Below are 13,050 nucleotides of genomic sequence, written 5' to 3'. Positions count from 1 at the left end.
TCGAGACAATCCATATGTACGGATTACATCAAGAGATAAAAATGTATGGAGATAAACGTGCCGTGCTGAGGAAGCCAGCCACATTCTCCGTGGAAAGTAAACTTTTTTCTTTGAAAATGTGTGTAAGTATGCATGTGATTGGGGAGTTTTGGTTCGTGTGGTTGTGTTTCATTTCTATTATCTAAAAGATGTCCCCCTAATTTCCATAGCCAGTATTTTCATTTCTAGGTGATTACCTTCATCCCAAATGCATATACTAAACTTACCAGATGTTTGTATTTATACCACTTACCACCCATAAGAGCCTGGAGTAGTGTGAAATAGGTCCGTTTGCAGGGTGTAAGGCATTGTAGTGTGTCTGTGTATCTGCACATAGAGTGTGAAGGTAGACCTTTCTGTCTGGACTCACCACTCGACTTTGTCTTAATCAATTAGTGCAGAAATGTTTTTGTGAGAGAGGTCCGACTAAGAAAATCCCATTCCATTCTCCATACCGCTGATCCTCATTAGGGTCGCTGGAGCCGATCCCAGCTGACATAGGGTGAAGGCAGGGTCACCTGGACAGGTCAGAGGTCATCTCAGGGCTCACATAGAGACAGACAACCATTCACACTCACATTCACACCTATGGGCTGCATGTATTTGGACTGTGGGAGCAAGCCGGAGAACCCAGAGGAACCCACGCTGCCACGGGGAGAACATGCTGCCTCACACAGAAGGACCGCCCGGACCCACGGCCCTCTGGCTGTGAGGCGACAGTGCTAGCCACTACACCGCCGCGCAGCCCGAAGAAAACCCCCCTTAATTCAAACGTGGGGACAGAAGGCTCTGTGCAGATGTTTGTTCCACCCACCTGGAGTTGTGGTTGAGTTCCTGCGAGATGTCGTCCACCATGTCGTTCTCGGAGGCTTCGTGCGCCATGGCCTTGCAGAGCTTGCACGCGACCAAGGCCTTGGCCATGGCCTCTTCGCCGTGCTGCCAAAAGAACAGCGCCATCTTCTGACGCTTCATGAGCACGGCCCACACCATAAGCTCGTGGAAGGGGAAAGGGAAGTGGTTGATTTCAGGGTCGTCCAAATCGATGTCTACTTCCTCCTCTCGTTTGCGTTTGGTCTTCTGGCGGCCTCTGCGGATGGGCATGTCATCCTGGTGCAGATCCAGAGCAAGTTAGTCGGGGGGGGGGGAGAAGGAGACAGCTGTGGCAATATGCATGTTTTGGAGTGACTTGTTTGGGATGATGTTTGTTACCAGAACAAGATTGGGAGTGTTTTGAATCGATGCTGAACTATTTATGGATGTATTTGTGTAGCATTAGGTTCTGAATTAGAAACGAAACCCAAGCATCAGGATCGAACCCACGACTTTATCTCTGAAAGACTCGCCCTGTCATATCGCCCAGTGAATGTTTTTATCTTGTATTCTTTTTAACCCTTGTGTTGCCTTCGGGTCATTTTGACCCGATTCAATATTTAACCCTCCTGTCGCCTTCGGGTCAATTTGACCCAATTCAATGTTTAATGTCGGTGTTCTTTCGGGAGTCAACAAACAAACATAAAGTACCTCACACTTAAACTTGGAAAACAATATTAATTCTAATAATTTTCTGGAGATTTTAATAGCTGGGGTCATATTGACCTCAAGGGTAAAATATGTTAGTAAATATAAAGGTAACAGGAGGGTTAAACATTGAATCGGGTCATATTGACCCGAAGGCGACAGGAGGGTGAAACATTGAATCGGGTCAAATTGACCCGAAGGCAACACAAGGGTTAAATGACTCGCCCTCCACATGATGAAAGTTAGTTGAATGCAGAAACAAAATCAGACTTTGGTGGACACAGGTGGAAGGACAACGTGCTACACACAACAGGCATGGTCCGATACACCCTTCAATCAAATCTTCAGAGGAGATTGACGTCGAGGGTCTTCATGGCATGTGAGCAGGACAACATTGATCTCCAATAATTTCACATTTTAACAGTTGAGGACTACTGACAGTTGATCAATTACAGAGATCTGAGAAATTGCTGCTTCCTTTTGATAAGATTACTTGGATATGATAAATTACACAGTAATACTAGAAAGTGACACTCTGTTTATAGTAGTTTGTGATTTAATGGATATTTAGAAATGAGTGCAGAGCCATGTATGGATGGCTAGTATGCCCAGGTTGCCATACTGATTAAATGATAAACTGGAATACAAAAAGAGAGCGAGGCATTGAGGTAATGACTCTGACAGACACGAACAAAAGAGAGGAAACCCAGCGACAGGGAGACGGAGTGAAAAAAGACAGACATACGTAGGAATGAACAGCCATGCACATTAGCAATAAATACCTCTGAGAAAACTGTAGACACATACTGTGATAAAAGCTTTATGATTTGGATACCTCATGGTTTGCACACCATGGATACACGGTAGTACACAAACACTGTATTATGTAATCCTCCTAGGTCAGTGAAATGTAACTGGACTGTCATCTATTATAAGATGTTATGTAATATAGTAATATTCTGTCTGGGGCCATGAAGCAGTTATGTAGTGAAAAAAGGAAATTTAAATATTTAAAAAAATGTTTGTACAAGGCAGCGTGACGTGTATTAATAATGTTACAGGACAACGAACCTTCGACTGGCTCAAACGTGTACGTACAGATAGCCAACAAAATAAATTAAATACGCCTCATAGTCTTATTTTCAAAGAGTGTAAGGCACACAGCACACTTAACGACTACTTTAGCGAAAAAGATTCTGCAGACCGACGACACAATAAACATGTTATGAGGGAGAAGAGTGTGTTTTAAACGAGGGAGAGGAAGAGTGAAGGAATGACTGAATAACAATCTCCATGAGATCAACACTCACCTCCATCCCCAGCAGTTTCAGGGCTTTGGGCTAGAAAAGCAACACAAACATAAACAAGCAGAACAAGACGTTGTCTAATGTATTTTATAGAGTAATTTACTCTATAAGCACAAAACAGCACAGACTGACAGACAGACTGACTCACATGGGACCAGACATCTTCTCGTTAGGGTTCATGGCGTGGTGCTGCGGTGAGTCACAGTCTGCTATGCATACAACCACCATCTCTTACAGGAGCATGTTGACGAATAATTAAAAGCAGAGTGGAGTTCTGCCTTTGGTAAAGTACTGTGTGGCTGTATTAAAGCAGGGCATGTATGAATTATGCATTCATGAGCCATCATCCGAGTTGGTAAAAATAGCTCAGGTCTCCAGTGGGGATTTTGATATCTGCATCTATTTCAAGACTTTGTTGTTAGTTAAAACGTTTGTGTGTGTGTGTGTGTGTGTGCACATGACTATGTAATCGCACGTTTATTTCATCTAGAATTGGAACTGACTCTCTCTCTCTCTTTATCTGCGTCTTTCCAGCTGCTTCGTTGCTGCCGTGGCAGATAGAGAACGTGATAAACAGGCACATGAAGACTCACACACACACATTCACAAACACACACACACTCAAACACACAACCACAAAGGCGCACAATCGAGCAGAAACATGGTATTTTAGACACAGCTGTGTAGACTTCTATTTTCATCACACCTGTGGCGGTGTGTGAGGTATTGGGGCAGAATGAGAGGACTATACATCAGAACATGAATATAGAGTAAATAACGTGCAGTTTTTTTGGGGTGTAAAACACACAACAACCAAATACTACAGTTAATAATAATAATAATAATAATTCATTATATTTGTAAAGCGCTTTTCAATGACCCAAAGACGCTGACAGAAAATGCAAAGCATTCAGTGCTCCGTTCCTCCGCTTTGGTTGAGGACGTGCCAATCAGTGAGATGAATGTAGTAATTGATATAAAGTGTATATTATATTGGGGTTATGATGGGAAACGATGAAGGGCCATTACTATTGATGAATGATTTGTTGCAGCGTGTGTCTCCTTAATGAGGAAATGGAGACTAACAGGAGGACGACTTTTATGTTCGACCTTTGCTGATGAACGGCGCCTTGATGGGAGGTGATCGTAATGTGTGTGGATTTAGGGACAATGAATTCCCTCATAGAACGTTTTCAATGTCATCTTTTTTTAGTGGTGTAATTTTGGGCTGTCGGGCTGAGATATGAAGATTCATATTCCAGTTTAGTGCTACACCAGCTAGCAGCTGCACCTTGAGGATAAGTTGACCAAAATAGTAGTTGTCGAGTGATATGTCTTCCCATTTCAGTCAAAGATTGTCCTGATATTTATTTTTTAAAATAATCTTCTAACAGAAAACAAAGTTCTGAATCTACTTGCAGCTTAAAAAGAAGATAAACATCACAGTAGTTCACATGTCTCCCTCCTCCAAAACATCAAGTATCACACTTGTGCAGCTAATTTACTACTTGCATCAGCAAGGTATGTCCTTGAGTGCACAGTCCTTGATTAGTATTTCATTATAACACCTAATTTGGCCATATTATTCAGCTTTCTTTTACGGGGCTAATTTGATCACGAGGCTCATTTTACTGGTCATTTGAGTAATTACTTTAAAAAAGAAACTCCCAGACATCAGTGTTGAAATGCATTAAATGATGAGATGAGAATCTTTGACTCACCCTCTTTGGTCCAAAGAGGTTGTGGTACAGCGTTCTGAATCTCTTCCTGGTGTAGTTACACCGGTAAGCCCCGCCCATGAGGTATTCTATGACCAGTCCAATGTCGATGAGGCTGATGCGGTAGTCCGGGGGCAGATTTCCCTAGAAAACCATAAAAACGTTAACAGGCAACAACAGAAACCACCTGAGGAGGGTAGACAAGAGGGATGAAGTGGACACAACATACACACTCACTTCACAAAATCCATATCAAAGTGTTTTTGGCTATGAAGAAAAAAACGTAAGAAGTAGATCCGACTGAACCCTGGGTATTCTCGCTTGGAAAGAACGGAAGCAACGGAAAGGAGACGCACAGGAAGTCTCAGGCAAGAACTCTCTTCAGCCTCTTTAACCCTCCTGTGACCTTTGGGGTCAATTTGACCTCATTCGATGTTTAAAGTCTCAAAATATATGATTGACATCATGTTTTTTGTTTCATATTTCACGACTTTTCCTTATTTAATGAGGACACCTGGGTGAACATTAAATGAACATGATTACATGTTTTCAACTAGAACGGGCACTCGGTAGAGCGCATACCTTCGCATATCACAAGATTGGGCATAGCATTATGAACATTTTGGCATTAGTTGCATGCCAATTGGATACAAATTGGATATGGTAAAAATAAGATTTTGACCTTTTCATGACCTTGACCTTTGACCCGATCGATCCCAAAATCTAGTCAACTGGTCCCCGGATAATAAACAATCATCCCACCAAATTTCATGCGATTCGGTTCAATACTTTTTGAGTTCTGCGAAAGATTTTGACCTGTTCATGACCTTTGACCTTTGACCCGATCGATCCCAAAATCTAATCAACTGGTCCCCGGATAATAAACGATCATCCCACCAAATTTCATGCGATTCGGTTCAATACTTTTTGAGTTCTGCGAAAGATTTTGACCTGTTCATGACCTTTGACCTTTGACCCGATCAATCCCAAAATCTAATCAACTGGTCCCCGGATAATAAACAATCATCCCACCAAATTTCATGCGATTCGGTTAAAGACTTTTTGAGTTCTGCGAAATATTTTGACCTGTTCATGACCTTTGACCTTTGACCTTTGACCCGATCGATCCCAAAATCTAATCAACTGGTCCCCGGATAATAAACAATCATCCCACCAAATTTCATGCGATTCGGTTCAATACTTTTTGAGATTTGCGAATAACACGCATACAAATAAATAAATAAATAAATAAATACACGGCGATCAAAACATAACCTTCCGGCATTTTCAATGCGAAGGTAATAAATAAATAAATAAATAAATACACGGCGATCAAAACATAACCTTCCGGCATTTTCAATGCAAAGGTAATAAATGAAGAAATGCAGAAATGGAGAAATACATTTATTTAATGATGTCCTGTTGAGTTATAACATATATTTATTAATTCCTGTATTTATACATTTATTCTTGTTTTTATTTATTTATTTAAGCATGTATTTATTTATTCCTGTATTTATTTATTTATACATTGATTTAAGCATTTATTCCTGTATTTATACATTGATTTAAGCATTTATTTATTTATACTTAAGTCATTTTAAGTCCTCCATAATGAGGATGTTATGCCAAGCACTATGCAGTGTATGCGAGTGTCTTTAATGTCTTTAATGTGTGCAAAGTTGCATTGAGGTGGAATATTAGCCGCATATTCTCTCTGCACTCGTTTGAGATCAGGAGTGTGTTTAAAGAAGAGAGGAGGTAAAGCAGTGATTACAACATCAAGCCTCTTCAGCCGCTCCCAGAGGAGCACACCGTGTTACTGTAATCAGTAACACTTTAATTAATGAACTTCTCTCAATGCTAATGGTGGTGTTGCTGACCTCTCAATCATCTCTCAACAGGGATCAATACTAATTGGCATGCAGACATGGGCTGAATTTAGAGTTCTTGGTGGTATTTTATGACAGCAGTCATCAAGGTGCTCTCAGAGCTCTGCAGTAAAAAAACACATTCTAGATAGCGTTAAGGTGTTTTGGCTTAAGTGCAGCCAAAACCTCAACGAAGAGAGAGGATTCAACCATTTCATCATCTAAAACATGTAAATAACACAGTCCTGATGAAAAGTAAAATCAATGTTACGTTAAGGGATGTGCAATTTAAAAAATCAGATGACACTGCATGCTAAAGGAACACAATTACAATAGTTCTTTATAAATACAAATAAAAACAGAGATGAATACATTGTGTCTACTGAGTTCTTCCTTCTTAGCCTCACAGCTGTTCCGCTGCGGCGTCAGTTTACTCTCATCACTCCTGTGGATGAAGCGGTGTTCAACACATGTCGTGTTGGTTTACCACGAGCGCAGAGCACAGAGCAAAGTGCTGAAAAGTCACGAGAGGGATGAGAGTCGTGCGTCGCTCTGCACAGACTCTGCAGCCCGCAACTCCAGCTGAAAAGAGAAATGCCGGCCTCTGTTTGAAGCAACGGCAACTAGGGCGACCAACGTGTTGACGCACACGGTGACATCACACAACGCACAAAATAAAGCAACTGAAACAGTCAAACGTGTCCTGTTTCATAAACACATTCCAGCCAACATTCCCAGACACAGCCACAGTGCTACAGTCTGACCTTTTTGACATCTCTGACGAGGTGGTACAGCGTGTTGGACGGTCCATGTCTCTGTTGAGCAACAAAGAAGTATAGCATTACATCACCGACATCACCGGCATCACCGACATCACCGACATCACTGACATCACCGATAGTAATCTACAGACCCCGCCAGCTGGATTGTTTAAAACCAGCCCCATGCTTCTATATTTTTTGTACACGTTTTCTTTGTCTGTCTGTCAGTTCTTGTCTGTCTGTCTGTCTGTCTGTTGTCAGGTCTCTGTATGTCTGTTGGTGTCTGTCTGTCTGTTGTCAGGTCTGTGTGTGTCTTGACTTTGCTGGTCGACCGTTTACCTGCGTGTCTTTTCTTGTTGTCCACCTGTTTGCGGTTATATATTTCATTTAGTCTGTATTATATATTTCATTAGTCTGTATTATATATTTCATTTAGTCTGTATTATATATTTCATTTAGTCTGTATTATATATTTCATTTAGTCTGTATTATATATTTCATTTATTCTGTATTATATATTTCATTAGTCTGTATTATATATTTCATTAGTCTGTATTATATATTTCATTTAGTCTGTATTATATATTTCATTAGTCTGTATTATATATTTCATTTAGTCTGTATTATATATTTCATTTAGTCTGTATTATATATTTCAGTAAAAAAAAAAAGAACAAAAAAGTAACCGTCCAGTCAATATTTTAGTTTGACACTGTTCCCAAATATTTACAAAGCATCTCAAGAGCGTTTGTTATTACCGTGTTGTAGAGCTCCTCCAGTCTGAAGAGGGTGAGGAAGCGGTGCATGCTGACTCCGTTTTCAATCAGCAGCTTGACGAAGTCCACTCTGTCCAGAACCAAGGCGTCCAGCATGGCCTGCTCCAGGGAGCCGACCTGAGGTGCAGGGAGGGAGGACAAAGAACAACGGCACTCCGCTCATACAGGAGCACTGCATTGAACACATAACGATAGATCACCATCACTTACGAAAACCACAACATGATTATTATAAGAGGACTTCACATAATATGTGAGTGGAGCCACAGTTAGTTATTTTAAAACGTATATTTGTTTCTATGCAACTCTCTTCCACCAAACAAACAAAATAGAGTAAAAAAACAACAACAAGGAATGCATCCTTCTCGATTATGATCACAGGTGACCAGTGAAAAGGATCAAACACAGAAATATGTTATGGATCACAGAAAAGTTCAAGTTAGAGTATATATTTAGTTTTTTTACTGTTTTCGGCATTTATCCTTGATTATTATTTGCAACCATTTATACAGTGCTGAACCTCTAAACCAGGACTGACCCTGAGCTGTTAAAGACGACAGTATCCTCATATTTGATGTTTTAGTCATCATCTTAAAAAAGTTATTTTGCGTGAATGCATGCAATATCAACAGTTATTAATATTATCAGTGGATGAGAACAGTTTCTGGGAACAAATCTCAGGTCAGGTACAAAAACAAAAAAAGCTGACACATTGCCAAATACCGTGTTAGGCAAACCAACAGCGTCTCTGCCACAGTATGTCTCAGATATATTGAGTATGGTTCCTCTTACAGGCCACTGCTGTCCGTAGATGAAGATTTGACTGTGGGCGATGTCCACTCTGTTCCAAGCCAGAGCCAAACTCAGCTGGTCAGGAGCTGAAGCGTTGGCACCTAGGAGAGGAAACAAGTGTGTTAGGAGGTGATGTCAAACAAGGCTCCTTAACCCTCCTGTCGCCTTCGGGTCAATTTGACCCGATTCAATGTTTAATGTCGGTGTTCTTTCGGGAGTCAACAAACAAACATAAAGTACCTCACACTTAAACTTGGAAAACAATATTAATTCTAATAATTTTCTGGAGATTTTAATAGCTGGGGTCATATTGACCTCAAGGGTAAAATATGTTAGTAAATATAAAGGTAACAGGAGGGTTAAACATTGAATCGGGTCAAATTGACCCGAAGGCAACACAAGGGTTAAACACTGACACAGATTCAGAGATTCAAAGTTCATTCATTTATTAGTTTCACTCGATCAATATATTACAATTCTGTTCTGCAAGATAACTTATGTCAGTAAATGTTCTTGAATTAGAAGTTGTTGTGTCAACAAGGGGATAAATGAGACTTGATAACGTCATCAAGCCTCTGAAGCCTCGCTGTGTATCCTCACGTGGAGATTGTTTAGACCCCAATGTTAGCTTTTTATTAAAGTAAACCAATTTGTTTTACAGGTGTTCATTAGTCCAAAAAAAGGTGTAAATATCCTGAACTTGTGTTTCCCACAAATCTTATTTACCAAAGAAAATTCAAAAATCCCATAGAAAGACCCCATTGGCTTTTTGTGCATTGTTAACTTTTGGCATTGGCCGACAACAACATCTCATCCCTGCAGCGCTCCATAACGACGTGACTCACAGGAGACGTATCACACTTCTCCCAAGCAGAGAAAAACATGAACAAAACATCTTCTACTTCCAAACTGGAACACATCTTCAGCTGGAATGACGATGGTAAGAAATCCAGTCCGGTGGTGAACTGAAGGCGTTTTTGGTGCGGCTGCACTTTTAAAAGTGGCGTCCGGTGTGATCGAGCCCTAAGGCTGTATCTCACAAGTGCTTTTAGGCTAAGATGACCCTGAACCACCTCCATTTTGCAGGGTGTTGAATGAAACCAAAGATGTGTGCACACATAATTACAGGTTAACAAGCATCATTTTAAAGAAAAACACAAAATGTCCTTTACCAAACAGCCACGCCACGCAGCAAAGCTACTGCCTCGATGAGAACGTGAAGATAAGAGAAGATGAATCATTTCTTCTTTCAGCAATGGCATCAACACTTTAGTTTCAGTGTTCCCTTGAAGACAAATCTTTTTTGCTTGTCTGTTTCATTCAGTACGACGTGAAGCAAATCAGTCTTTTTACCTTTGCATTGAAAATGCGGAAGGTAATGTTTTGATCGCCGTGTATTTATTTATTTATGTATTTATAAGCGTGTTCCTCGCATAACAAAAAAAGTTTAAAACCGAATCGCATGAAATTAGGTGGGATGATTGGTTATTATCCGGGGACCATTTGATTGGATTTTGGGATCAATCGGGTCAAAGGTCAAGGTCATGGAAAGGTCAAAATCTTCTTTTTACCATAGCGCAGTAAATTTTTATCCAATTGGCATGCAACTAATGCCAAAATGTTCATAATTCAATGCCCAATCTTGTGATATGCGAAGGTTTTGCTAGCGACGCGTTTTTGAGAGGCGCGTCTGGTGTGATCGCGCCCTGAGTGTGTACTAAGTAATAAATCCTTTAGGTATGTCTTCAATGAGTGTATACATCAGTGATACCGTACGTATTGTATGGGATACATCTCAAACAATTCATCCAATAGACAAACGACGAAGAGGAGTATAAAATGAAGAGGGGACGGAGGAGGACCGTCGATGTAAAACCTCTCTGTCCAGAACTATCGCTGCGTGCGCCATATACATGAGCTTCACTATTAAAGATATATAATAAAGTACTTTCTCCTCTCTTAGACCAGTGAGATCAATCAAAGCCGCAGTCCGCTGTTCACATTATTAATTTAGCTGCACGCTGGGACGAGTTAACTAATATGAGAAAGATGAAGTAACAATTCATCCGGCCTTTCAAGAAATCCCCCGTTCTATAAAGTACGGTAATAATCCCGTGTGGTTAGACAAGACTGCGATTTTTAATGAGCACAGAAGTATCATCATTTTACACCATGCTCCCTCCTTCTCAAAGGCCTGGACAGCATTACTGGAGTTTAATGGTGCGAGTTCAGACAGAATCCTGCGAATACGATCTAGAGCCGACTAAGAAGAGATTTAGTGGAGCTGTGTGTGTGAAGACAGGATGGCCTCGCTTTGTAAAGGCCTGTGGTTTCACTGCAGGGAGGATGAACTGCAGCCAACTGACTTTATGGACCCAATCAGCAAGATATTGACTACTTCAGACAGCGGAGCATCACATACACTCAACTCCCCTCCGTCCCAACATGTGACTTTTGCTGCAGAATCCTTACTGTTGCCACTCTAAATCTTTCTCTCTCTCTCTCTCTGACACAGGCTTCACGCCTTCTTTTCCCCCTCCTCCAGCTCTGTTCTCCCCTCAGAGTACTGACGGTGCTGTTCCTTGTCGAGCTGCAGGCAGTAGTTTAGTTCTTCAGCAGAAGTGTCTAATCCAGTGTTTTAAAAAGCTCCTGGGCAGGATGTGACCGATTTCATTTTACACTCAAAGCCTTAACGCATCTAATGTACTCAATCAAATGCAGAATGAGACTTGGATTTAAAATGACTCGTGTCTTTTACCATAAAGGACCCCCCCCCCACCCGCCCAGTGTTTCTCTCTCATTATTTCACTTCTACGATCTCCTCCTTTACTTTCCCCTATTTTGTGTTTTCCATCTTTTAATTACTTTCTCCAGACATCTCCTCATGCTCCGCTGCCACAAGGACAGATATAGGAGAACATTCCTGCCGGCGGCTATGAGGCTCTACAACAGATCACCTCTTGCCAGATCGTAATATTTACACTATGTTGATCTGCACGTCACACATTTCATTTATTTACACTACACACATACACACACATTTCATTTTCATTTACACTACACACATACACACACATTGCATTTTGCACACTGTCTATATTTAATATTTTTATATTTAATTTAATTTGTCATTAGTATTGTGTATGCATATATGTTGTATATATACATATAAATTTTATTTTATATTTTACTTTGTATACTTCTTGTATACATCTATATCTTTCACTTGTATACATCTATATCTTTCATCCCTGTTTTTTATATTTTGTTTTAAATTTAATTTTTTATTCTTGTGTGTTTAGTTTATTGGTGCTGCTACTGTTACGACAAATTTCCCCTTGGGGATTAATAAAGTATATATCTATCTATCTATCTTAATTCAACTCCTCCCTTCACCCATTCATCTACACGCCATTCCTTTCACAATGTGAAATGAAATGAAAAGTAAGGGGGTAGAACAAATGAAAGATAGAGACGGATGTAGTGGACAACATACACGAGTGAGACATGTGTACGTACAGAGATGGAGTAATAGGGTTGGAGAGCAAGTGTCTGTGATGAAGATCAGGGAGTGATGCATGGGCCACACAAATAATACATCTTGACTCCGACACATAAATTATGTAAAACATGTTTTCCTATCACTGTCTCCCTCTCCAAACCCATCTCTGTGGAATGGAATGTTGCTCTGATATTCAATCGCGTGCATGTGCTCACATGTACAGATGTTTGAGGGGCAAGAGAACTGTGAGCTATATAAGCTCCTGCAAAAGCAATCCAAAGTATTGATTTATGAATCCTCTGTGTGTGTGTGTGTGTGTGTGTGTGTGTGTGTGTGTGTGTGTGTGTGTGTGTGTGTGTGTGTGTGTGTGTGTGTGGAGGGGGAAACATTGAAGTGGGAAATAGGTTAAAGGATGTCGTGGTTGGGTTTAATTGCTATGTTTTCAATTTTTTAAACTCCGCCCACTGCTGAGACTCCGCCCACTCCTCCTCTCTACCTCCATCTGATGGACCGTGGAGGTCTGGATGGTGGAATATGCCGACTACCAACTCTTCATCCACTCTGTCATCTTCATTGTGTTGTTCCTGTGTTTTAATGTGTGTGTAATGATTCCTTCTGGTCACATGACATCTATGACACCTGTCCATCCTGGAGAGGGATCCTCCTCTGTTCTCTCCTCAAGGGTTCTGACCTTTTCCCCTGAAGGGTTGTTTGGGAGTTGTTCGGGAATTAATCCGATAAATGCAAATTGAACTCAAAGATATAC

At 40.7% G+C, this 13,050-nt stretch overlaps 1 protein-coding gene across 2 annotated transcripts in view; it reads right to left on the bottom strand.

The window, feature by feature from the left end:
* trpm3 (transient receptor potential cation channel, subfamily M, member 3) overlaps positions 1-13,050 on the bottom strand; it is a 155,985-nt gene that overhangs the window by 18,521 nt on the left and 124,414 nt on the right. For both annotated transcript variants that reach the window (XM_056418211.1, XM_056418212.1), the window contains exons 10-15: positions 8,783-8,883; positions 7,973-8,107; positions 7,218-7,268; positions 4,586-4,726; positions 2,868-2,897; positions 854-1,146 (exon numbers count right to left, since the gene is read on the bottom strand). In XM_056418211.1, coding sequence (XP_056274186.1) covers positions 854-1,146; positions 2,868-2,897; positions 4,586-4,726; positions 7,218-7,268; positions 7,973-8,107; positions 8,783-8,883 — 751 coding nt within the window. The remainder of the gene's footprint in view (positions 1-853; positions 1,147-2,867; positions 2,898-4,585; positions 4,727-7,217; positions 7,269-7,972; positions 8,108-8,782; positions 8,884-13,050) is intronic.

This window comes from Pseudoliparis swirei, chromosome 7 (genome assembly GCF_029220125.1).
Source record: "Pseudoliparis swirei isolate HS2019 ecotype Mariana Trench chromosome 7, NWPU_hadal_v1, whole genome shotgun sequence".
In the NCBI taxonomy this organism is placed as follows: domain Eukaryota; kingdom Metazoa; phylum Chordata; class Actinopteri; order Perciformes; family Liparidae; genus Pseudoliparis; species Pseudoliparis swirei.
The sequence above is the reverse complement of the archived record's forward strand: the minus strand, read 5'-3'. Positions and strand labels throughout refer to the sequence as shown.